General features: G+C 55.1%; 1 protein-coding gene across 1 annotated transcript in view; it reads right to left on the bottom strand.

Moving 5' to 3' along the window:
* Window positions 1–3755: 3755 nt before the first annotated feature.
* The window catches only part of LOC133344310 (centrosome and spindle pole associated protein 1-like), a 32586-nt gene continuing 13820 nt past the window's right edge, over window positions 3756–22521 (bottom strand). Inside the window, exons 9-23 of the mRNA XM_061554411.1 lie at window positions 21534–21681; window positions 20562–20720; window positions 19547–19647; window positions 18836–18985; window positions 17860–17991; window positions 16953–17048; window positions 15989–16058; window positions 15505–15640; window positions 14315–14427; window positions 13256–13393; window positions 12628–12677; window positions 10529–10583; window positions 7937–8025; window positions 6855–7017; window positions 3756–6207 (exon numbers count right to left, since the gene is read on the bottom strand). Coding sequence (XP_061410395.1) covers window positions 6047–6207; window positions 6855–7017; window positions 7937–8025; window positions 10529–10583; window positions 12628–12677; window positions 13256–13393; window positions 14315–14427; window positions 15505–15640; window positions 15989–16058; window positions 16953–17048; window positions 17860–17991; window positions 18836–18985; window positions 19547–19647; window positions 20562–20720; window positions 21534–21681 — 1761 coding nt within the window. The 3' untranslated portion in view covers window positions 3756–6046. The remainder of the gene's footprint in view (window positions 6208–6854; window positions 7018–7936; window positions 8026–10528; window positions 10584–12627; window positions 12678–13255; window positions 13394–14314; window positions 14428–15504; window positions 15641–15988; window positions 16059–16952; window positions 17049–17859; window positions 17992–18835; window positions 18986–19546; window positions 19648–20561; window positions 20721–21533; window positions 21682–22521) is intronic.

The raw sequence follows: 22521 nt of genomic DNA, 5'->3' as shown, positions 1-22521 counted from the left end.
CAGAGCGTCGTGTTAAACAGAATTCATAATGTGGCACAAATCGTATGATTGAAGACTTATTTCGGGCGCGGCATAAATAAATAGTTTGGCCTCAACCAGGTGGGTGCTGTGGTTAGGAGAGCGATTCGTAAGGTCGTGAATTCAAATCCCAGTTTGGGGGGCAGGCGGTGGTGGAGGGGGGTAGCTCATCCAGTTGGGACGAATCAAACGAGCACCAAATTTGTAGCAAATCGACAGCGATTGTCCTATGGGGGATACTGCCCCCCCCCCCCCCACCGCTATAGGAATGTGGAATTTCCACCAATCAGCTCATGGTTGTTATCCTCACCGTGAGCCGTCCTTTGGTGCCGTTCTCCGGCTGTGTCAAAGGGCACGGGCAATTTAAAATTATGAATAAAAGGGAAACGGTTCAATAATCTCGCAAATCGTCGCTTGTTTTGGCCGAGAGGGCCGATAAAAAAAAACAGGGTTTCGCAGGTGCAAGTCGCCGAGAGTCAATCCTGCGCGGAAATGTTCCCTCCTCTGCTCTCAAAGCCACCGCCGCCGCTCGAACCGGGAGCCCGGCTCTACCACGGCCCGGCGCAGTCGATGCCCCCCCCCCCCCAAAACCACACCTGAAATCTCGCCACCGCTGCCTCGCTTCTCTCCACAGCTCGGCTGTCGCGGTCGCCCGCCCTGCCTGAAAGCGCCCACTCTCACAGTCTCACCAATACCACCGCCGCCGACAAGGATACTCCCCCCCCCCCCCACGTATAGTCTATAACAGACTGTCGGGGCGAGTGCTATTAGCAAGCGCCAAAGACAAAGATCCCCCTATAGCCTTCACAGACTGTTGGGGCAAGTGCTGTTAGCGAGCACCTATGAAGGCCAGCACGGCACGCGAGGGTGTGGGTGGCCAGCACCACGCCCGGCGGAATGTCTCCGCAATGACGATGTTTACACACCGCACCAGGTACTCATTTGAGGCTTAGTCGACATAGGGGAGGCCCAGGACCGGTTCAAATCATTGTCACTGGTGTTGGCCGTGAGCGGGAATCGCCGGGTCCGTTGCTCACCGCGCTCACCGGTACACTACCCAGCACCGCCACCAACGCCAACCTCTGGGTGGCAACCGAACGCCTCACTCCATTACCTGCCCTCCTTCCACCCCGCAACACGCGTCCCACCCATCGCAACCTCCTCTTCCTAATGACCTACTGCGGCACCGCCATGGTTGCGGTGCGCGTTGGAACACTGAACAGCAGCAGCAGCGACTTCTGTCCCAGTGTCTGTGGTGCCACATTGCCTCTACTGGAGGCTCATCTGCGCCACCACGGATGTCCAAAATCCTAGGTCAGAGCCCCTTAAAGCCGCCGCATGCCAATGACCTAACGAGTGTGTAACCCTAAACCTACAAAGTGTAAAGCAATTTTGAACAAAGCCTGACCTCCCGGGTGTTGCGTGATAACGAGGTAATGAGCCTCTCATTCCCCTGATGATGATTGCGCCCTGGAAATTCTGCTCAACATTCCGCTATTGCAAAGCTCAAGGCAAGAGTCGTGCACTCGCGCCATCGTTACGGTGTGAAAGAAGTCCAGCATACATACAAGCGTAGATAGAGTGGTGCTCCTCCCCACTGAAAGTCCTGCGCTACCATTGGGAATTTCACATTATCATGGTGGGAGCCAGCCTACTCATAGGACAACCACTGTTGTCTCCCCATAAAGTAGTACTGAGTTATTGACCCTGGAGGTATGATGATGATGATGATCGGCAAAGTAAACCCCTGACCTGGATATGAACTCGCGACCTTCCTCTGCAGAGTGACACCTCTTGAGTGTGGGACGTGTTTCGTGTTGTTGTTTTTTTACACACAAATGAAGATAGAGAACTCTGCGGGTTTACAGAGCTGACGTCTCGACGCGACCACATCTCAAGTGGCTGTCGAGAAAAACAAAAGCAGTGAGCACGTTCATGTTGCGGAGAGAGGCGGGAAATAGGCAGGCGAAGAGAAAAAGGCTGCCACCTAATGATGAACCAATTGACCAAGTACAATCCACTCTGTTGCTCGCGGAAAATGGTATTCAATTTGCATAAGACTCTATAAACATTTGCTGAAGTGGGAGAGAGAGGCAGCTCTCTTTCCCACTTCAGCAAAAAAAATTCTTGCTGTGGTTTTCCCACCTGATGATGATTGCTTGTGTTGCAATCGAAACGTCATCATTTATTTTATTTTTCTACCTAAGTGACTTTACCGAAAGAACCAAAGAGTATGGATTCCTGCAGTCACGAAAGCTTAAATCTAGATTGACACACAAAGTGCTTGCCGGAAATGAACCACAATACCTCGCTGATCTCGTCAAGGAGCATCAATCACCACGTGAACTCCGGTCATCCTCACAGCAGCAGCAGATTTTGGCTGGCCATTGAACAAAGATGGTCACCGCATCGCGCGCTTTCAGATGCGCTACTGTGGCCGTCTGGAACGCTCTTCCTTCCGATATTAGGAAGTCACTGGCGCTATGCTCTTTTAAATTTACATCGAAACTAATTTCTTTAGAACTGCTTATGTTTAGTTTTCTATTATCCCCCACACCTCAGATTAGCACGGTTGGCTACGTACGGTGCAAAATAAATACAACATACACACATACATGACACAAGCCCTGACATAATCAGAGCCTCAACGTAAAGACACAAATCACCCATCCAGTCCCTGCACGCTGTGAGATCGCAAACGGACAAAACACAAGTCATCGACATCCGGTAACGAAACACGATTTGGTGATTTAATATCGAATCTAGTAAAAGGATTGATAATACGATGATTTCACAATAAACACGAATAATACCATGATTCCACATCGTCGTCATAATTCGACGTTTAACATCGATGTGCAAAAATGTTCATGCGGATTTATAATGAGCTGATGAAATTATAAATGTCAAAATAATAAAGAGAACAAACCTTCAGAATACATAACTACAACACGTATTATACTCACAGTGTTTAACAATAATTGTCAAGTGGAAGTGCCTTCCTTACACTCAAATGAACGTGGAGCAGTGCACAGCACCAATGGCGACCATGAACCCCGTGGTGGAAATTTCACATTGCAATGGCACTGGCCAGTTCCTCAGCAGACAATTCACTCCCACAAAGTGGCCACGGTTCCCCATCACCCCACTGCGGCCATTAAAATAAGTAACACATGGGGCTGCACGGGAGCTTTAGCAACGCCATTCCAGTGTCCGAGCAGTCGGCGCAGTCGATGATCCGTCAGTCGCCTTCTCGTCACTCTTTTATCACTGTTACCTATCAGGTCTCACTTGCAAATGAGACTTTCCTGGTCTCTCGAGTTCTCGACTGGTGAAGCAACATCGACTTGAACCACCGTGGTTTCTGTTTCCCGTCCAACTTCACTCGTTGATTCATCTACCCATGTTGCGGACTCGGTCTGCCAGAGGTTGTTTCCTCTCATTCGCACTGTGTTCAACTACAATCACTCACCCACCCACCCACTCACCCACCCACTCACTCACTCGTCCACAAAACCCACCCACCCACTCGCTCACCCACCCACCCAATCACCCTACGCACCCACTCAATCACCTATCCGCTCACCCACCCACTCACTCACCCACCCACCCAATAACCCACCCACCCATCCACTCACCCAGCCACCCATCCACTCACCCACCCACTCACTCATCCACCCAACCAATCACTCACTCACCCACCCACTCACTCACCCACACACCCACCCACACACCCACGCACCCACTCACTCAATCACTCACCCACTAACGCACTCAATCGCCCACTCACTCACCCATCCACCCACTCACTCCACTCACCCAACCACTCACTCACCCAACCACTCACTCACCCATTCACCCCACTCACCCACTCACCACACTGCAGGCAACACCACTTCCATTTCTGCTTCTTCCCTGTCACCACTCCCCTTTCGGGTTCTCTCCCGTCGTCTCGTCTCGCAAGTCACTTATCTTCTTAAGCCTTCCCTCTCTATTGTTACACCCCGAAGAGCAATGAACCCCGTTTGTGCGCAGGTGCCGGGTAAATTTTGACATCGCGGGACCGCGAGAGGTCGCGCCGGATTTTGTTGTAGGCCTTCTCCTCCAGCGGTGGACTGACCATGGTCTGAGATGGCACGTGGCACCCTGAGCTTTTGTGCCTGTGCTCAGAAATTTACAAGAGGCTGCTGCTGCTGCTTCTGATGCTGGGGCTGTTTGTTTCCAAGCGAGAGAGAGAGGGGGGCGTGTGCGCGCAGCAGCGGCAGCGTGTGACTTGAGCGGCGTTAATAAGGGAGTTCTCGTGTCAACCCTCGCAGCGGCGGGTCCAGCCTCAGCCCTCGAGCCCCGCAGCTGACTCCCAGGGGCAGCTTTGAAGTCCTCGGATCAAAGCAGCAGGTGCAGCGCACTAACAACAAGGCACGGAATTGTGTGTAGTAAAAATAATAATCATGATGAACCCATGATTAGGAATGTGCGGTTGAATGTCGATTTGGCCATCTCGGGGCACTGATCAGACGCTCGGCCCATGGGGCGAGTCCTTAAAACGGCCTCACGGGCGTTCGGAGGGGGGCCGCCCCACTCCACGTGAGTTGCCGTCGGGGGTAGGGGTTGTGGGGGGCACGCCCCCCCCCCCAATGCTTCTGCCTAGTATACAGGAGGTCGTGGGTTCGATCCCGACCCTGACGCCTGCTGTATATTTGGAGTTTGCGTGTCTCTCTCCCCGTGGAGATGTTAACTACCTCGCCTGGTATACAGGAGGTCGTGGGTTCGATCCCGACCCTGACGCCTGCTGTATATTTGGAGTTTGCGTGTCTCTCTCCCCGTAGAGATGTTAACTACCTCGCCTGGTATACAGGACGTTGTGGGTTCGATCCCGATGCTTAAGCTGGTTGTATATTTGGATTTTGCATGTTTTCCCATTGGTCGTGTAGATTTATTTTTCCGGGTCCTCCGGTTTTTCCCTCCACATTTGGAATCAACATCATGCGTAAGAGTCTTTGGCTGCTATATAAATCTCCAGGTAATAAGCCACTTCGTTGGGCTATCATCTGTGGCCAGGTGGCTTCTGAAAGAAAGCTACCTAGCTCAGTGGCCCTTACCTGGTAATATAAAAAAATTGTTTCGTTTTAGTTTACACTGTGGTGCACACAATTAAATCCAAGTGGAAAATGGAAGCTGTTTATCTTCCAAGAGAGCTTCACCCCAATGTCCACTGCAGTACTGATCCTGATTTCGGTGATTTGGTCAATTGATCCTAATGGCGATACCCCAGTTTTCCAAATAATACAAAATTAAATATTTTATTTCTGGGACACTATTTTGTCGAGGGGTGTACTTAACTCCGCGACTAGGGTACCAATGAATCCGAAATCAGTGCTACTCAGCAATGTCGAAACGCAGCGAGGACGATTTGCGCTGAAACCCTGAATGCTCGAATGCACCATAGTGGTGCATCGTCTACAGCTCATCGAGATGAGTCAATTGCCGCATCGCCGACCATCAACAGACTAAAAATGACTACATCGCGGACATTATGCAAGAGCCGGGGTAATATGGTACCCTGGGGTGCCGCCATAAAGTTCAATTACTTAAAAATAAGTATTTTTTAGTGCGGGAGGAAACCTGAATATCCGGAGGAAACCAATGCACATGCAAGAAGACAACACTCGCCAGTCCGAACAGACGGGTTAATGAACCCACTCACTGCAAGTCCATTACTTGGCTACAAATCGTGATCGACTGCTCGATTTGTGATCGATTACTTGGGGGCCCCTTTAAAAATCGTGGCGGCCAAAACATCCTGCCTTCTGAAGGCAGGAAACCCCCTGCAAGCCACGCCCAGCGTGACACAACAGCTGATGATGTCAGCAAGCCCTGCCCATCACCTCCCGTCCAGTGGCACATGTGTTATAGCCGATGAGTCGATTAATTCAACCGATAATTGGGTGAGTGACCGATAATTATAATCAGGTGAGTTACCGGTAATCGGGTGAGTGACCAATTACTTAAATGACCGGATGGCGCAGCTCTAGTCCCCAGCACCAGTCGACAGAACGCCCAAGTCGAGGCGCAGGCTGCCCCGAGAGCCAGGCCTGAGCCAGGGCTCCGTGGCAACGGAGGTGATGGAGTCAGCGGAGATGGCGGATCCGGGACGGTGACGCCCGGGGATGAAGAGGGGTGACGCCTCGCCTAGTGGGGTCACGGGGACAAAGAGGGGGACAGATGCATTATTGAATTGCTCCATCTCCGTGATGCACGAGCTGCGGGCGCCACGGTGGCGAGATTTTAACCACCTCGCCTGGTATACACGAGGTCGTGGGTTTGATCCCGACTCTGATGCCTGCTGTATATTTGGAGTTTGCGTGTCTCTCTCCCCGTGGTCGTGTGGATTTTTCTCCAGGTCCTCCGTTTTTTTCCCTCCACAATTAGAATCAGCGTCACGCTTTTAGAGCATTTGCCTGCGATATTAATTTGCACGTGATGATCAGCCGCTACCACGTGCGGTCAGATGCGATCCTCTCGTGAAGCACATCTGAGGTCAAATTAAAAATAGTTGACTTTTATTTGTGTATATATATTTCTCAAGTGATTTGTTTACCTTTCCTAAAACTTCGCACTCCTATTGTGTTTGTCGTTTGTAACGTTCTGACCCCGTGCCCCCTCTGGACATCTGCGATAAAAAAGAGCTTCAGAGGTCATCGGATTCCTCCAAATAAAGATTCCCGTTCTGGAAAGTTCTACGGAACCCACTCCCGCGCTCCGTTCATTTCGTAGCGAGTGTCGCACGAGTGATGGCTCCCATGGGTGCAGCGGGGAGGGGGGGGTGGGGGGCTCACCGTGCCCCGCCGCCACGTCGTTGTCCCACCCGTGGAGACGTCGCAGCCGCTCGTGGTTGCGCGCTTGGATCCTCTCCACGTTGAGGCTCGACGAGGTGGAGCCCAGGGAAAAGGAGTCGGGCAGCAGGCGGAGAGCCGACCCGGCGGTGGGGGGCGTGCCGGGCTGGGTACGCACACAGTACACACACACGTTACGCACGCACGTTACTCACGCACGTTACACGCGTTACGCACGTTACGCGCGTTACGCGTGTACGTTACGCAGACACTACACATGCACGGACACACGTTACACACACGTTACACACGCATGCACGCACACGTTACGCACGCACGTTACACACGTGGTACATGGGCAGGGTCCACCACAGGCGGACATCATGGCGTGCATCGTCGACGCACTTGCCGCGTTTCCTCACTTCCCCTGGATGTTTCTCATCACATTCGTGTTTTTTTCCTTCAAAAACTATATCGGCCATCACACAGACGGCGGTAACCATTTTACTGACATTCATCTCATGAAGAGCTACCACGGAGACCTTTCTATCGTATGCAGTTGTCATCTCGAGACAAATAACAAATGTTTACGAGTGGAAGATGGCAGCTTTCGCACGGTCCACTCTGTTCAGTGCAGGTCAATTAACTGCATTGCAATTTCAGTGCTTCATGATAACAGCCCTTAATAGGTGCTCACTAACGGCACTCGCTCCAATAGTGTGTCTACATGGGAGGTCGTTTGTCAAACGACAGAAGTAGCACTACGTTACGAACACAGCCACCTAGGGCGGTAACAACTTCGGAAGGCCCTCATCCAGCAGTCGACAGATCACGGCTGCTGCTGATGATACTGAGTGCTTGTGTGTGTGCGTGCGTATGGGGAGTGGTGGTGTAGCGGTTAGCGCGCTGCGCTACGAACCCGGCGACACGAGTTCAATTCCAGACAAAGGCGTCCGGCCATGGTGTTGGCCACCCACCCCCTCGTGTGCTGTGCCGGCCTTCATAGGTGCTCGCTAACAACACTTGCCCCAACAGTCTGTTAAGGCTTTACTGAGGGATCTTTGTCTTTTTGTCACACATCTCACCGGGGAGCTGCTGGGATCCACAAAGCTCACCCTGCGTGCTCTGGGCACGTCCGCCAGGTCGCCCATCATGAAGTCGTCACCGAGTGAGCCTACACGCCCAACACACAGCAAGCCAAGCATCGGCGATTACTACACGAGGGTTCCCTGCTTCCTCGTGTACGTGGCCAACCCTCATAATATATGGTTCTCTGTAGGTCTCTATGGGTGTCTCTATAGGTCTCTGGAGGGGCTATATGGGTCTGGGTGCATGCGGGTCTCTGTATGTACGTATGTATGTTGAACTTCTTTTGCACCGTACATAACAACCGCGCTAATCTATGAGTCTCTGTAGGTCTCTATGAGTGTCTCTGTGGGTGTCTTTGTGGGTCGCTGTGGGTCTCTATGGGTGTCTCTATAGGTCTCTGGGGGGGGGGGGGCTCTGGGTCTGGGTGTCTGTGGGTCTCTGTATGTACGTATGTATGTTGAACTTCTTTTGCACCGTACATAACAACCGCGCTAATCTATGAGTGTCTGTAGGTCTCTATGGGTGTCTCTGTGGGTGTCTTTGTGGGTCGCTGTGGGTCTCTATGGGTGTCTCTATAGGTCTCTGGGGGGGGCGCTCTGGGTCTAGGTGTCTGTGGGTCTCTGTATGTGCGTATGTATGTTTAACTTCTTTTGCACCATACATAGCCAACCGCGCTAATCTATGGGTCTCTGTAGGTCTCTATGGGTGTCTCTGTGGGTGTCTCTGTGGGTCGCGGTGGGTCTCTATGGGTGTCTCTATAGGTCTGTGGGGGGGCTCTATGGGTCTGGGTGTCTGTGGATCTCTGTATGTATGTATGTTGAACTTCTTTCTTATCGTACGTAGCCAACCGCGCTAATCTATGGGTCTCTGTAGGTCTCTATGGGTGTCTCTGTGGGTCGCTGTGGGTCTCTATGGGTGTCTCTATAGGTCTCTGGGGCGGCTCTATGGGTCTGGGTGTCTGTGGATCTCTGTATGTATGTATGTTGAACTTATTTCGCACCGTACGTAGCCAACCGCGCTAATCTATGGGTATCTATGGGTATCTATGGGTCTATGGGTGTCTCTGTGGGTCGCTGTGGGTCTCTATAGGTGTCTCTATAGGTCTCTGGGGCGGCTCTATGGGTATGGGTGTCTGTGGGTCTCTGGATGTTCGTATGTGTAAGGGATCTGCGAGCCATCCTCGCGCTCGCACCACGCAGATATGAAATCTCCGCACTCACCAATCACACGCACAGGAATACACTAGACGGGGGTCAAGGGAAAGGCACTGACGTCACACGGACTCAGCATGCGAGACGGAGATGTGTATTGGGAACGAGGGCAGAGATGGTGGGTTTAAAAGGGGCTGTGGGACGCGTGTTCGGGGTTGGTTTTAGGAACGAGTGTGGCTGTGGGTTGAAGAATAAACAAGTGCGTAACCAGTCTTTACATTTTCAATTCAGTTTTGAAAGTGCATGGCCCCAGTGGCTTCCTAATATCAGAACGAAGAGCGTTCTAGCCTCAGCGGTCCGCGTAGCATTTCCCGTGCGGCATAAGGATCTGTGCATCCATCTCACCCAGGTGTCAACCCCCTCCCGCCACCCATCAACCGCTGTGCCCATGGGGGCACCAGCCGATGGCTTCTGCTGCCAACTCTCTCCACTTGTGCCTATCCTCCGTCTCAGATGCAGTGCCTCAGAGCAAGAAGGGCCTCGGTTCAATTCCCGACTCGGGCACCTTTACGAGTGGAGTTTCGTATGTTCTCAACCCCTGTTGCACATGGATATCCTCTGGGTCACCCCCCCCCCCCCCCCTGTATCTTCCCATAGCTAAAAAAGCCCCATACAATGAAACTGCTATTGGCCAAACACCCCAGCGAGAGAACCGACAGCAGGCTGCACGATGACATGGCACTGTGAAGGAACGTATTGGGCCCGCCGCAGTCACTGAACGTTGACGCCACAGAACTACTTCCGAGTCACTTCAATTGCCCCACTCGCACTCCACCAGATGGCGCTCCGACGTGCTGGGCAAACGGTGGTTTCTACGCACGCTAATCGGTAAAAAAATAAGTGCACGTTTAAGCCCTCGGGACCGAATTTTGTTTAATTTTTTCGTGCAGTCACCAGCTGACTGAGCCGCGACCACTCGACTCGTTGCACGTGAGAAGCCGGGTTGAATCGAACGTGGCCTGAAGCTGGGATCCGAACCCGGATCCCAGCTTCAGGCCAGCACTGGGTCAGTGTCACAACTCGCCTATTGCGGAGCGCCTCCTGCATTACCCCAAAAGGCACCTCTAGAAATACGTGAGCATGAACCTCGGAGAGAACCTCCGAGGGAGTCTCCACCGGGGTCATGGAAAACAACACCACGCGCATCGGGCGAATGTGGAAGCATTTAAGAGTTATAACGAGAGTGCGAATCCATTCGCCAAGTGAAAATAAAACTTTCCAAAGGAATGTTTTTCCTCTTCGCCCTTGCAAATGTTTTTTTGTTTTTCCCCTCCCTCCCGCCCTCCCCGAGGTGCGCGAAAATTGCCAGTGACGAAATTGGCGGAAGCCTTTGATGTCGCTTCGTAGGCGGCTACTCCTCGCGGTGACGCCACTCACCAAGAAACGGGGCTCGGGGCTCGAGGCCGGGGTGGGAGAATGGTGGCCGCTCCGCCTGCTCGCGCACACACACACAAAGAAAAGGTACCCCGGATAGCCTTCGCAGACACGTGGGACAAGTGCTGCTAGCGAGTAGCACCTGTGAAGGGTGGCACGGCACACGAGGGGATAGGTGGCCGGCACCACGCCCGACCGCCTTTGTCTCTCCGGTGGCGATGTTCACAGATTGCCACCAGGTACTCATCTGAGGCTGAGTTGACCTAGGGGAGGTCCAGGACCGGTTTAGATAATCGTCACTGGTGTTGGCCAGGAGCGGGAATCAAATTCAGGTCACGGGGTTTGTAGCAGCAGCGCGTAAACGCTCCACTACCGTTCGCACACGTGCACACATGCACACGCACACACGCGCAATCACGCACACACGCACACACGCACACACGCGCAATCACGCACACACGCACATACGTACACATGCACACGTACACACGCGCACACGCACACACGCACACACGTACACACGTACACACGCACACACGCACACACGCGCAATCACGCGCACACGCAATCACGCACACACGTACACACGCACACACGCACACGAGCGTGAATAGCCTGCGGGGACAGGGGGAGTGTAGAACTGAGACAACTCGACTCATGTTGAACTTTTTTCAAACCGCGCTTCAATCAGCAGCGGTCGCAAATTTCAAGGGGAAGAATACACAGCAAAGTCACGGCGTCTCCTTGATTAAAGCCATTGGTGGCTCCCAGGGGTGGGAATTCCACATTCCCATGCTGAGGACCGTCCTTCCCATAAAGCAGCACTCAGGGGCAGCGGTGGAAATGGGCCGGAATGCCCCAGAACACTGTGGTGGGAGTGAACATTTGAACCCTGTGACCGCGTTCCAAAAATAATTGAGGATTCATCTCTTTTTTATTTGACTCACAGATAGAGCCCCTAAGAGTAACATAGACCCAAGAAGCACGCATAACGACCCACAAAGAACGAAGACAAAGATCCTGTGTATAGCCTTAACAGACTGTTGGGGCAAGTGCTGTAAACGAGCACCTGTGATGGATAGAACAGCACACGAGGGGGTGCGTGACCAGCACCACGCCCAGCTTGCCTTTGTCTCCCGAGTGGCAATGTTTACACATCGCACCAGGTACTCATTTGAGTCGCCATAGGGGAGGCCCAGAACCGGTTCAGATAATCGTCACTGGTGTTGGCTGTGAGTGTAAATCGAACTCGGGTCGATTCACACAGAGACTGACAAATGCACAAATACACCCACAGACACGCACAGAGACGCACAAAGACCCACACAGATCTAGTGGGGGGTGGGGGAATCATTGATGAGTTTCCCCCCAGTAATTTCTTCCCATTTACAGCCCTGCTCAGGGGTTAATCTCTCACTGCATATTTGCCGCATTGCCCGTAGTATACTGGATGTGGTCTGCCAGGTGTTTCCAGGTCGTGGACTAGGCTGCCAGCGTTGCTTCCCAGCTGCGCTAAGAAAATGCTATCGATTGTGTTCTTTCCGTTCACCTGAACCAGGATTTGAACTCATGACTTCATGATCACGGGCCCCGCCTCCCTACCTACTGGCCTACCGTGTCCGGAATGCAAAGACCCATGCATATTTTAATATCGGGATCAACTATCAATGAGAGCTCGCTGACATTTATCATCCCAAGCACAGGGGGTGATTCATCCACAGTCAAGCCAAAGCGTCAATCGGTATTGGGTGGCACTCATCGCCATTGAAAGCTCTAGGCCAATGGTGGAAATTCCACAATCCCATGGCAAGGACCCAGTCTCTCCTCCAGACGAAAAAGCGGCGTTTCAACAAAGCGCCTTGCCGCTTCAATAGCCCCAGGAGAGATAATTCTGAACCCTGGGCAGCATTTGAACTCGTAACCTCCTGGATCACACACGGAGTGAATGCCGCGCCGCCAGAGGAGGGTGGAGTGCTGAGCTCCTGGAGAGGACCGCGTGGACCGTGCGGCAGCAGTGGGTGTTTACAGAGCCGGGCGAGCGAGGCCCTGCGTGCGAGTGGAGGGGAGGTTTGTGCTGAGAGAGGCGCCCGTGTGGTCCCTACCGCGTTCACGGTAAAAGGGGCAGCAGCTGCTGGGAACAAGTCTCCCGTGCCTGGGGAATCCACAGACACACACGGGCATACAGAGACACACACACAGACACACGTAAAGACACGGACACAGAGACACACACACACAGGCACATAAATAGAGACACACAGAGACACACAAACACACAAAGACACACAGAGACACACAGACACACAGAGACACATAGACACACAGAGACACACAGAGATACACACAGACATAGAGACACACAGACGAATACAAAGATCCCCCATTTAGCCTTAACAGACTGTTGGGGCAAGTTCTGTTGGCGACCATCTATAAAGGCCGGAACGGTACACGAGGGGGTGGGTGGCCAGCACCACGCCCGACCGCCTTTGTCTCCCCAATAGCGATGTTTACACACCGCACCAGGTACTCATTTCAGGCTGAGTCGACCTAGGGGAGGCCCAGTACCGGTTCAGATAATCGTCACTGGTGTTGGCCTTGAGCCGGAATCGAACCCGGGTCGCCAGGTTCATAGCGCAGCGTGCTAACCGCTACACTACCGCTCCCCACAAACACACAAACAGGCACACACACACACGCGGGGGGGGGGGGGGGGGGCGGGTGCGTGCACACCGTGCAGCCGCGCGTGTAGCGCGTGCAGCTTGCGCTGCTGCTCGCCCAGTAGCGTCGTCTGCTGCAGCTCCAGCGCCGCGGCGTCCGTGGCCGGCTCGGGGAAAAGGCGGCGCAGGGCGGCACGGGACGGCGAGTCCACTAGGAGCCACACGCACACACACAGACAAAGGTCCCCCGTGTGGCCTTCACAGACTGTCCGGGCAAGTGGGTGTCAGCGGGCCGGCGTCTATGCTGTGCCGGCACGGCGACAGGCCCGGCCGTCTTTGTCTCCCTCGTGGCAATGTTCACAGACCGCACCACGTACTTATTTGAGGCTGAGTCGACCTAGGTCAGGTTCAGGACCGGTTCAGATATTCCTCGCTGGTGTTGGTCTTGAGCGGGAAGCAAACTCGGTCCGTCGGATGCATGGCGCAGCTCGCTAACTGCTCAACTACCGCTCCCCACACACACCATGACAACAATCCCCCACATATGTATTTTGTATGTATGTTGAACTTCTTTCGCACTGTACGTAGCCAACCGTGCTGTTAGTGAGTGCCTGTCATCGGTGAAGGATAACACAGCACGGGGGTGGGGGTGGTTGGTGTGGCGAACGTCACACCAGGCCGCCTTTGTCTCCCCAGTGCTAAAACAGGAGCATCGGTTTGTCCCCAGCATGGTGTTATGTTGTCAAAGCATCTCACTTTGCCTGAACCTCCAAACGTAACCACACGCTGCACGTGCGGTGGCGTGCGCGGTGGCACGTGTGCGGTGGTACGTGCTTACATAGGATGAGTATGGATCGGCATACCTCGTGCCTCATTCCTGACGACGCCCACTCCGAGGCAAGCCAGGCGGCGTTCCGGTAAACGTCGAGGGAGTGGCCAACCCCTGACCTTGGCCCTCAACCCCAACTGCTCAAACGTCGTTGCCTTGGGGCTAGGGTTATTCCCGGCATCCAGCACTCGTTTACGCCCCGGGGCGCCACAACGCGGCCCACCGTGAACATCCCCCGCGAGCGCGAAGCTGCGCGTCCACGCCCTCACCGCGTCCACACCCTCACCGCGTCCACGTCCTCACCGCGGTACTTGAGGTCGTGAAAGTCTCGCAGGGCCTGGAAGTTGAGCTCCTCCACGGGCGTGGGCGGCATGATTACACGCACGGCCGAGCGGGGCCTCTCCTTCTCACGGCGCCTGCACTGGCGCGAGCGACACCGCGTCGACACGCCATCGACACGCCATCGACACGTCATCAACATGTCAGAGAGATGCCATTGACACATCATCGACACATCATCGACACATCAAAGAGACGCCATCGACACACACCGTCGACATGTCATAGAGATGTCATCGGCACGCTGTCAACACGTCATCAACACGTCAGAGAGACGTCAGAGAGACGCCATCATCACGCCATTTACACGTCATTGACACGTCATCGACACGCCAAAGAGACGCCGTCGATACACCATTGACACGCCATCGATATTTTACCACCAGACCCCTCCACACCTGCACCCACAAAGGAGAGCACATCATCCATGTTTAATGTTCATTTCCAATGATGTACATGCATGTACGACATCAGTTTTTCTTCCGATTCCGTACGTGTACGTGATCGAAAACGGAATCAGAAGTAAAACTAAATTAAAATAACTTTATCGGTAGGTGTTCAGGTCAGAAGACTGAGGCTCCCACAAGACCACGTGGGAGGGTGCATGGCACAGTTTGGCGCCAGCTGCCGTGGAGTGTGGCGGTCGTGTAGCTACGGTCCTCTGCGGTGAGTGCAATATCTTTAAAAACAACGTCGCTACGCGTCTCTAAATAAAATGAACGCTGAGCCGCTCGCCCGTTCCGAAATTCAGCAGTGAAAGGGACACCACCCATCCTGCAACTTGCAGACGTCTCGGAATGGGTTAATTAAGTAATTTAATGCTACGTTTGACTGTCACGTATTTGGCGGCATAGGTCTGCCCGGCTCAAACGCCGATGCGGGGAAATCGGGCCGAGTCCGCGGAACCGAAGCTGACCTGGAGGGTTCGGACTCCTGCCCAACATGGCCGGGGAGCAGAGCTGCCTCCGACAGGCATCTTCGCCGGGTTGCTGCCATATGACCCTCCCGTGTGGTCGTGCATCACCCCGGTACGAGCGCACCCCCCTCGCCCCCGGCGGGAGAAACCGTTCGGATCGCCAGACCGTCCCGAGCACGACCTCAGGGGCCGCAGCGTGCCCACGGACGCGGGGGGGGGGGTCCGCGCGAGGCATCACCTTCGCGGCGCCGGCGAGGGCCGGTCTTCAGGCGAGGCCCTCCCGGCCGCGCGGAGCTCCCCCTCGAGCTGCTGGCGCTCGCTGCGCAGCTGCTGCCGCAGGTGCGAGAGGTCAGAGAGGGCGCCCTGCTCGCCATCTGCATGTGCAGCACGACGGACGGACGGGGGGGGGGTGAAAGCGGCGCGGTGAGCTAGACGCTCGGGCGCGTTCCACCGCCCCGGTCGAACCGCGCCGAAGGCATCTCGTCAAGAGGCTTGTCTGTCGATTATTCGCATTCGGGGGCCCAGCATTGGGATGCTCGGTCGACGGCGACGTCTCTGGGCTCTCCTGTTTACCCTGCCACATGCAACACGCTGCGTGGGAAGGATGCCAACAAACAACTCGCCGTACGGTCCGTGACTATAAAATGAAACGAGCCTTGATTATCCGCGAATCGAATGACGTTGCTACGTTCGTGTTGAGTCCACCTGGCGTCACCACTTACCCCTCATCACATGCCTCCGTGCAGAGCCGATGCTCGACACCGTATCCGGTCGTTCGTACTTGAGAGCTTTCTGCAACGGCACGAGACAACGGCAAACCCTGACTCGACGACGACGATGATGACGACGGGAGGGGGAGGAGGCGCGCTAAGTTCAGGGCACTACTCAGAGGCCACAGCGGCAAATCGGCATCGCTCGTCGTCTGTCTGGGCCCGGCTAGCGATGATTGCACACACGAAGAATTCGGTTTGTCACTTAATTTGGTATTTTTCGGCCCTAAGGAGTCACCATCGTCGTTCGGGCATTCCTCATCAGTGATTAGCGCACTGCGCCACGGACCTTTGTATGTATATATGGGACCGTGTCCAGATATTTTGGCCTTCATAGTTGTTCGCTCGCAGCACTTTCCCTAACAGTCTGTCAAAAGGCGATATGGGGATCTTTGCCTTTGTCCCTGCATGTATATATTATGGGGAGTGGTAGTGCAGCGGTTAGTGCGCCACGCTACAAATCGTGAACAAACCTTGCCCTGAATGGTGTGTAAAGGCTATACAGGGGATCTGTGTCTTTGTATGTATACGTTTGTATGCATGTATAGGGTGCGGGAGAGCAGGAGTTAACGCACTCCGCTACGAACACATTGACCTGGGTTCGATCCTGGCCATGGCCGACAGTCCCGCTTATCTAAAATAAGTACCTGTTGCATTTCTTAAAAACGTCAACAGTGGCCAGGTGTTGTCCACACCACTCCCGCATCACGCGACGTGTCACGTTGTCATTGCTAATTAACTCTGGGGACAAGCGCGCGTTGGCAATCTTTACAGAATCCACGCATCTGCACGATTCTTCTTCTCCGTGATTCCAGCCACGCGTGCGGGTGCGTGTGTGTGCGTTCATGTGCGTGTACATGTGCGTGCGTGCATGCGTGTGTGTGTGGGTGTGTGCGCGTGTGTGCGTGGTACGTACGGGGGGAGTGGCGGCCCTCCTCTCCGCGCTGCGCCTCCGCTCCTTCATGAGCGCCGGCACGGGGGGCGAGTCGGTTACTCGCTGGCCCCCTCGCGGCTGCACAGACAAACGGCGGCATGAGGGACGATCCTGACCCCTCTCTATGATTTGACCCCTAGACACCTCCCTGTGGTAGTGTGACCACTCCCCAGGTGGCCTTGGTCACTCGTCGTTTCTCACGGCTGCTGTTGAGCCATGAGTTAGTCGACCAGACTTGCACCTCAGCACGGACGAAAGAGCCAAATGGTCCAAATATTTGAACACCCATAAACATACTCACGCTGGCTACACTAACTACAGTAACTCTACACACAGTAACTACCCCAGGCAGTGCGCAAGCCATCTTTGTGTGCCTGGAGCTGAGCGGCGGAAATGCTCAAGCAATGCAGAGTGGTAGTATCTGCCGGTCCGTCCGATCAGCAAACCAAAACTAAACATTTTTTTTATATTTTACCAGGTAAGGCCCACTGAGCTTTGTAGCTCTTTTTCAGAATCGACCTGGCCACAAATGATGGCTCAACGAGGTGGCTTGCCATGTGGAAATGTATCACAGCCAAATACTCCAAAAACGTAACGTTGACTCTAAATATGGAGAGAAAAAACCGGGAAGAAAGAACACGCATACTCGTCTGGATCGAATCTGCAATCTCCTGCACACCAGGCGAGGTCGTTAGCATCTCGCCACCGTGGCGCCCACATAATAATAGTACAATTTGTAACGCGCGCAAATTTGCAGACGTAGTGGCCGCAACTCAGAGTTTTTAAGTGTCAGGGGCTGTCCCACGCAACCTCCCACCAGCGCTCAGCATGGCCTCAAGGTGCACCTATCCTGGCGCGAGCGCCGCGGTGGGAGAAGGAGGCGGCGTGCCTGCTCGCGTGCCCGGGGAGACTCCTCCCGCTGCTTCCTCCGCTCGGCGTCGTCGCGCAGCCTCCGCTCCTCGCTCTCCCTCCTCAGCTTCTCCTCCGCCTCCCTGAGCACCTCCTCGTTCTTGGCTCTGTGCTGCTCCGGGGCGGTGGCGGCGCGGTGCGGAGAGAGGGCAAAGGTGAGGCGAGCCGGGAAGTCTCCACCAGCCAGGCCCACTTTGACGTGGCCACGCCCACTCGGCCGCTAGCACTGCCCCCACGCTTCTCTCTGCCGTCAACCCCCAGCCCACCACTGAGGATAGCTACGCCCCTTTGCCCGCATCGTGAGGGGCAGGGAAATGTTACATCGGAGACCGATAAAGCTACGTGGAGCCACCAAGGTAGTTTTTTTTATGAAAGACAGAGTGGGATGTTTTTGTAGCTTTAGGAGAGGGAGGTCTAGGAGTTTCGGTATGCACAAGTTCCTCGAACTTCTTTCGCACCGTACAATTCCAAACGTGCTCATCGTTAACAGAAATGTCAATGATGTTGATGATGATAAGATGGAAGATGAACGCAGGGAAATAGAAGCGTCCAAGGAAACTGAACGATGGAACGTGCCTCAGACGTAAGATAGAGGGAAGGCTGCAGAGTTCAACTCTGCGCTGTGGGGGTGTGCACAGCGTTCTTGCCACTGCACCCTGCGCCTGTGCATGTCTGTGAGGCTGCACCCTGCGTCTGCACTGCTGCTGCGTTTGCGCCACTGCTGCGCATGTGCTGCTTCGAATGTGTCTGTCCTGCTGCATGCTGCGTGTGTGCTGCGGCTGCGTGTGTGCCGATGCTGCGTGTGTGCTTCTGCGTCTGTGCTGCTGATGCGTGTGTGCTGCTGCTGCGTGTGTGCTGCTGCTGCGTGTGCGTGTCTGTGCCACGGCTGCTGCTGCGTGTGTGCCACTGCTGCGTGTGTGCCGCCGCTACGTGTGTGCATCTGTGTTGTTGCTGACCTCGAGGCCCTGGCGCTGGCGGCGTGCCTGCTCGTGCTCGTACTCGGCGCGGATGCTCTCGCGTTGCTGCTGCAGCCGCCGCTCCTCACGCTCCTCGTCCGCTCGCGTGCGAGCTCGCTCCTCGGCCTCGCGCCGTCGCTTCTCCTCGATCTGCACGCCGAGACGCGCAGAGACGCGCAGGGACACATAGACATAGAGGAACACAGACACACAGGGACGCGAAAAGAGACACGCAGGGAGATATAGACATAAAAAAACACAGAGACGCAGAAACATGCAGAGACACGCACAAACACACAGGGACACACACAAGCACACAGGGGCACGCAGAGACAAGTAGAGACACGTCGATACACGCAGATACATAGAGACATGCAGAGACACACTGAGATGGTCGTGATAAGTGACCCAGATCAGACTTTGCAGTAGCGCTCTGACCTCGGCTGCTCTGCCACCTCTGGGTGAGGAAGAGGCCTCGGACTGGCAGTGTGAGATCACCGAGCTGGCACGACTCAGATACTGGCCTCACATTTGGCCACCGCACGCGATTGGACGGTCTCAGCCCCGGGTCGCTCTCCAACGAGCGCACACGAAACACAATCGACATGACAAGGTGGGGGGGGGGCAGGGGTGGCGCCCCTCTCGCGCTCCATGGGGCCACGTGGTGCGCGAGAGCGGCGGTCTCGAGAACGCGTGCCGGGGAGCTCTCGCCTGCTGCTTCAGGAAGTCCTTGTAGAGGCCCTGCGCCCGTGCCTGCTGCTCCGTCACGGGCCCCGTGTTCTGCAGGGCGCCCCGGTAGGCGTAGCCGAAGCCTGGGTGGGGGGGGGGTGCAGCACGGGGTCTCAACGACACGCCGAGCGCGCGCGCACGACGGCGATGACCATGACATGCGCCGTTCGCCACTGAATGGTGGGGACGTCACGACGGCGCTTGTGCCATGCTAGGTGCACTTTGAGGCCGCGTCAAGTGTTTTAGGCCCGCTGCCACTGGCAGGAGGTCACGGGACAGACCCAGGTGCCATGAGGTGACTGGCAGATGCACCACCTGTGCCCCTGACTGTGCCAATTCTCTGCGTTTCAGCTGCCCGGTGATCTACTCATTGTTGTGAGCGTCCCTCTTCTATCCTCCGTTGTTGCTGGAGGGCGACTGCCTCCAACTGCCCAGTAGCAGCGTCCTTCACGAGCCTCCTCCACAGAGGCTGATCTTGACACCGCTGGTACCAGTCATCGGCAAGTCCACTCAGCTCCACATCCTCCTGTACCACATCACTCCATCTCTTCTCTAGCCCGTGCCGCGCCCGTTTAGCCCCCTCTATCCAGCAGAACAAAAGCTGTTTAGGCATGCGGTGACTGGGCATGTGGGCTACATGACCCACCCAACGCAGCCTTGCCTGCCGGAAGAGCTCACCGATGGGACTTTGCCCAGATCCTTTAAGGATTTGTGAGCTCCTCACACAATCCAGCCTGGTTAAACCCATGATGGATCGTAGGCAGGCCAGCCTGAATATTTTCAATGGGCGAAGATGCTCCATTAGGGGGGTCCACGTTTCGCAAGCGTAGAGAAGGGAGGCAATGACCATGGCTAAGAAGACTTGAAACTTCGTGCACGCTCACAGGCACACACGCACACACGCTCGCATGCACACACGCACGCTCACACGCACGCACGCAAGCTCACACGCACGTACACACGCACGCTCAAGCATACGCGGCCTCCCCCCCATCACCTGGGTACTTGTGGGGGCTGTCGCCGCCCCCCCCCATGTCTGCGCGTGGCGTGGCGAGGTTGAGGTCCAGGGAGAGGACGGCACGGGCGTCTCCCCGCGGCCGGTGGTGTGGGTTCTTGTACGCCTCCTCATTCTGCTTGTGCATCTGCTTGAGGTCGGCTAGCGCACAAAAACAGACCATGCCAGGCACTCATTTAAAGCTGAGTCGACCTAGGGGATGCCCAGGATCAGTTCAAATATTCGCCACTGATTATCGTCGGGACTCACACATATGTACACAGACACAGATATCTACATACATAGACATATGTACACAGACACAGATAGCTACATACATAACAACAGTAAAAACCGCCATTCACCAATACATGGCAGGTGAAGTCACCACAGTGATCGTGCCAGGCTAGGTGCAGCTTGAGGCAATTACGTGTGAAGGTCACAGGGAAGACCCAGGTGCTATGGGTTGACTGACTGAGATGACACTGTCCCAAGTTGACGTGGGCAGATATATTCATCCATTCATGGTCAGACACATGTGCACACATACAGGGGCAGAGATCCCCCAAACAGCCTTCAAAGACCTTGGGGCAAGTGCCGTAAGCACTAATATCAAATAGCGTGCGTACGTTTGGAGGAGTGAGGACACTGTGCTACAAACCCGCGGTTGGGTTTGTTGTCATTCCCCCGCACCTTCCGATTGGCGCGGCTGCAGCCACGCCTGGTGCGAAAGAAGTTCAGCAGCACACGTACAATCCCCACTCACGGCCCACATCGGCGACGAACATCTGAGTCCGGTCCTGGGCATCCCCTAGGCGTCTGCGCGTGGTGTTTAGCCAGACCACCCCGCCCACCCCCCGTGTGCCGTGGCAGCCTCAACGGGTGCTCGCTAACGGCGCCCCGGCAGTCCGTGTGTCCACGAGGGGTTATCTGTGCGTGACCGGGGCGGGGGGTGCACGCTGCGATCGGTCTCACTGATGAGGTTCCCATCCGCGTCGCGGAGAGGAGCACCGCCCCCGCCCTTGCCCCAGGGGCTGAACGCGCTCGCCTCCTCCTCGATGCGTGACTCGTAGCGCTCGCGCTCCTCCCGCTGACGCTGACGCCGCACGTCCTGCACGTGCATCTGGGATTCACGCAAAAACAAATAGAGCACGGCGCTCGACTGATTCATCCGCAGAGCAAACCAGAGTAGGTCGCCTTTGTCTCCCAAGTGACGATGTTTGACTACACACCGCACCAGGTACTCATCTGAGGCTGAGTCGACCTAGGTAATCAAACTCGGGTTGCTGGGTTCATAGAGCGGCGCATTAACCACTACACAACCATTCACGGGCGCATACAGATGTATGCGTACAAAGATACCCCATATAAGCTTAACCGACTGTTGTGGCGAGTACTGTTAGCAAGCACCTATGAAGGCTGGCACAGCACACGAGGGGGTGGTGTGGCCAGCACCGCACCACCTCCCCAACGCCGATGTTCACACACCACACCAGTGACACATTTAAGGCTGACTCGGACCTCGGAGAGGCCCAGGATAGGTTTGGATACCACTGCCATGGATGCTGACCATGGCTGGTAATTGGGACTGATGTTCACTGAGTTTGCAGTGCACGGCACCAACCACACTGCACCACCGATCCTCCACGTAATATTTTTTTATTGTATCTCGCGTCATTCATGCCACTGCGTCACACCGTGCTGCACGATCGGCGACCAGGACGGCACGTAGTTTGGAAGGATACCGGAGCAGCTGCAAAAAATCCACGAGGGTGAGGGGGGGGGCGACGCTCTATCCCCGTAGAGATGGAACGATACTCGTCAGCCCTTTGCCGTGCCGCCATCTCCAGGAGAGCCAGGGCACGGCACGTCTCCGCCCTACAGGAACATTTCTGCGATCCACCAACCCTCGCTGCCTCCACAGTGCGGGGTCACAGGCTACGTTGCAGCGCAGCCGGCACCG

This window comes from Lethenteron reissneri, chromosome 19, assembly GCF_015708825.2.
Source record: "Lethenteron reissneri isolate LAM-NWPU_2019-01 chromosome 19, ASM1570882v1, whole genome shotgun sequence".
In the NCBI taxonomy this organism is placed as follows: Eukaryota; Metazoa; Chordata; class Hyperoartia; order Petromyzontiformes; family Petromyzontidae; genus Lethenteron; species Lethenteron reissneri.
The sequence above is the reverse complement of the archived record's forward strand: the minus strand, read 5'-3'. Positions and strand labels throughout refer to the sequence as shown.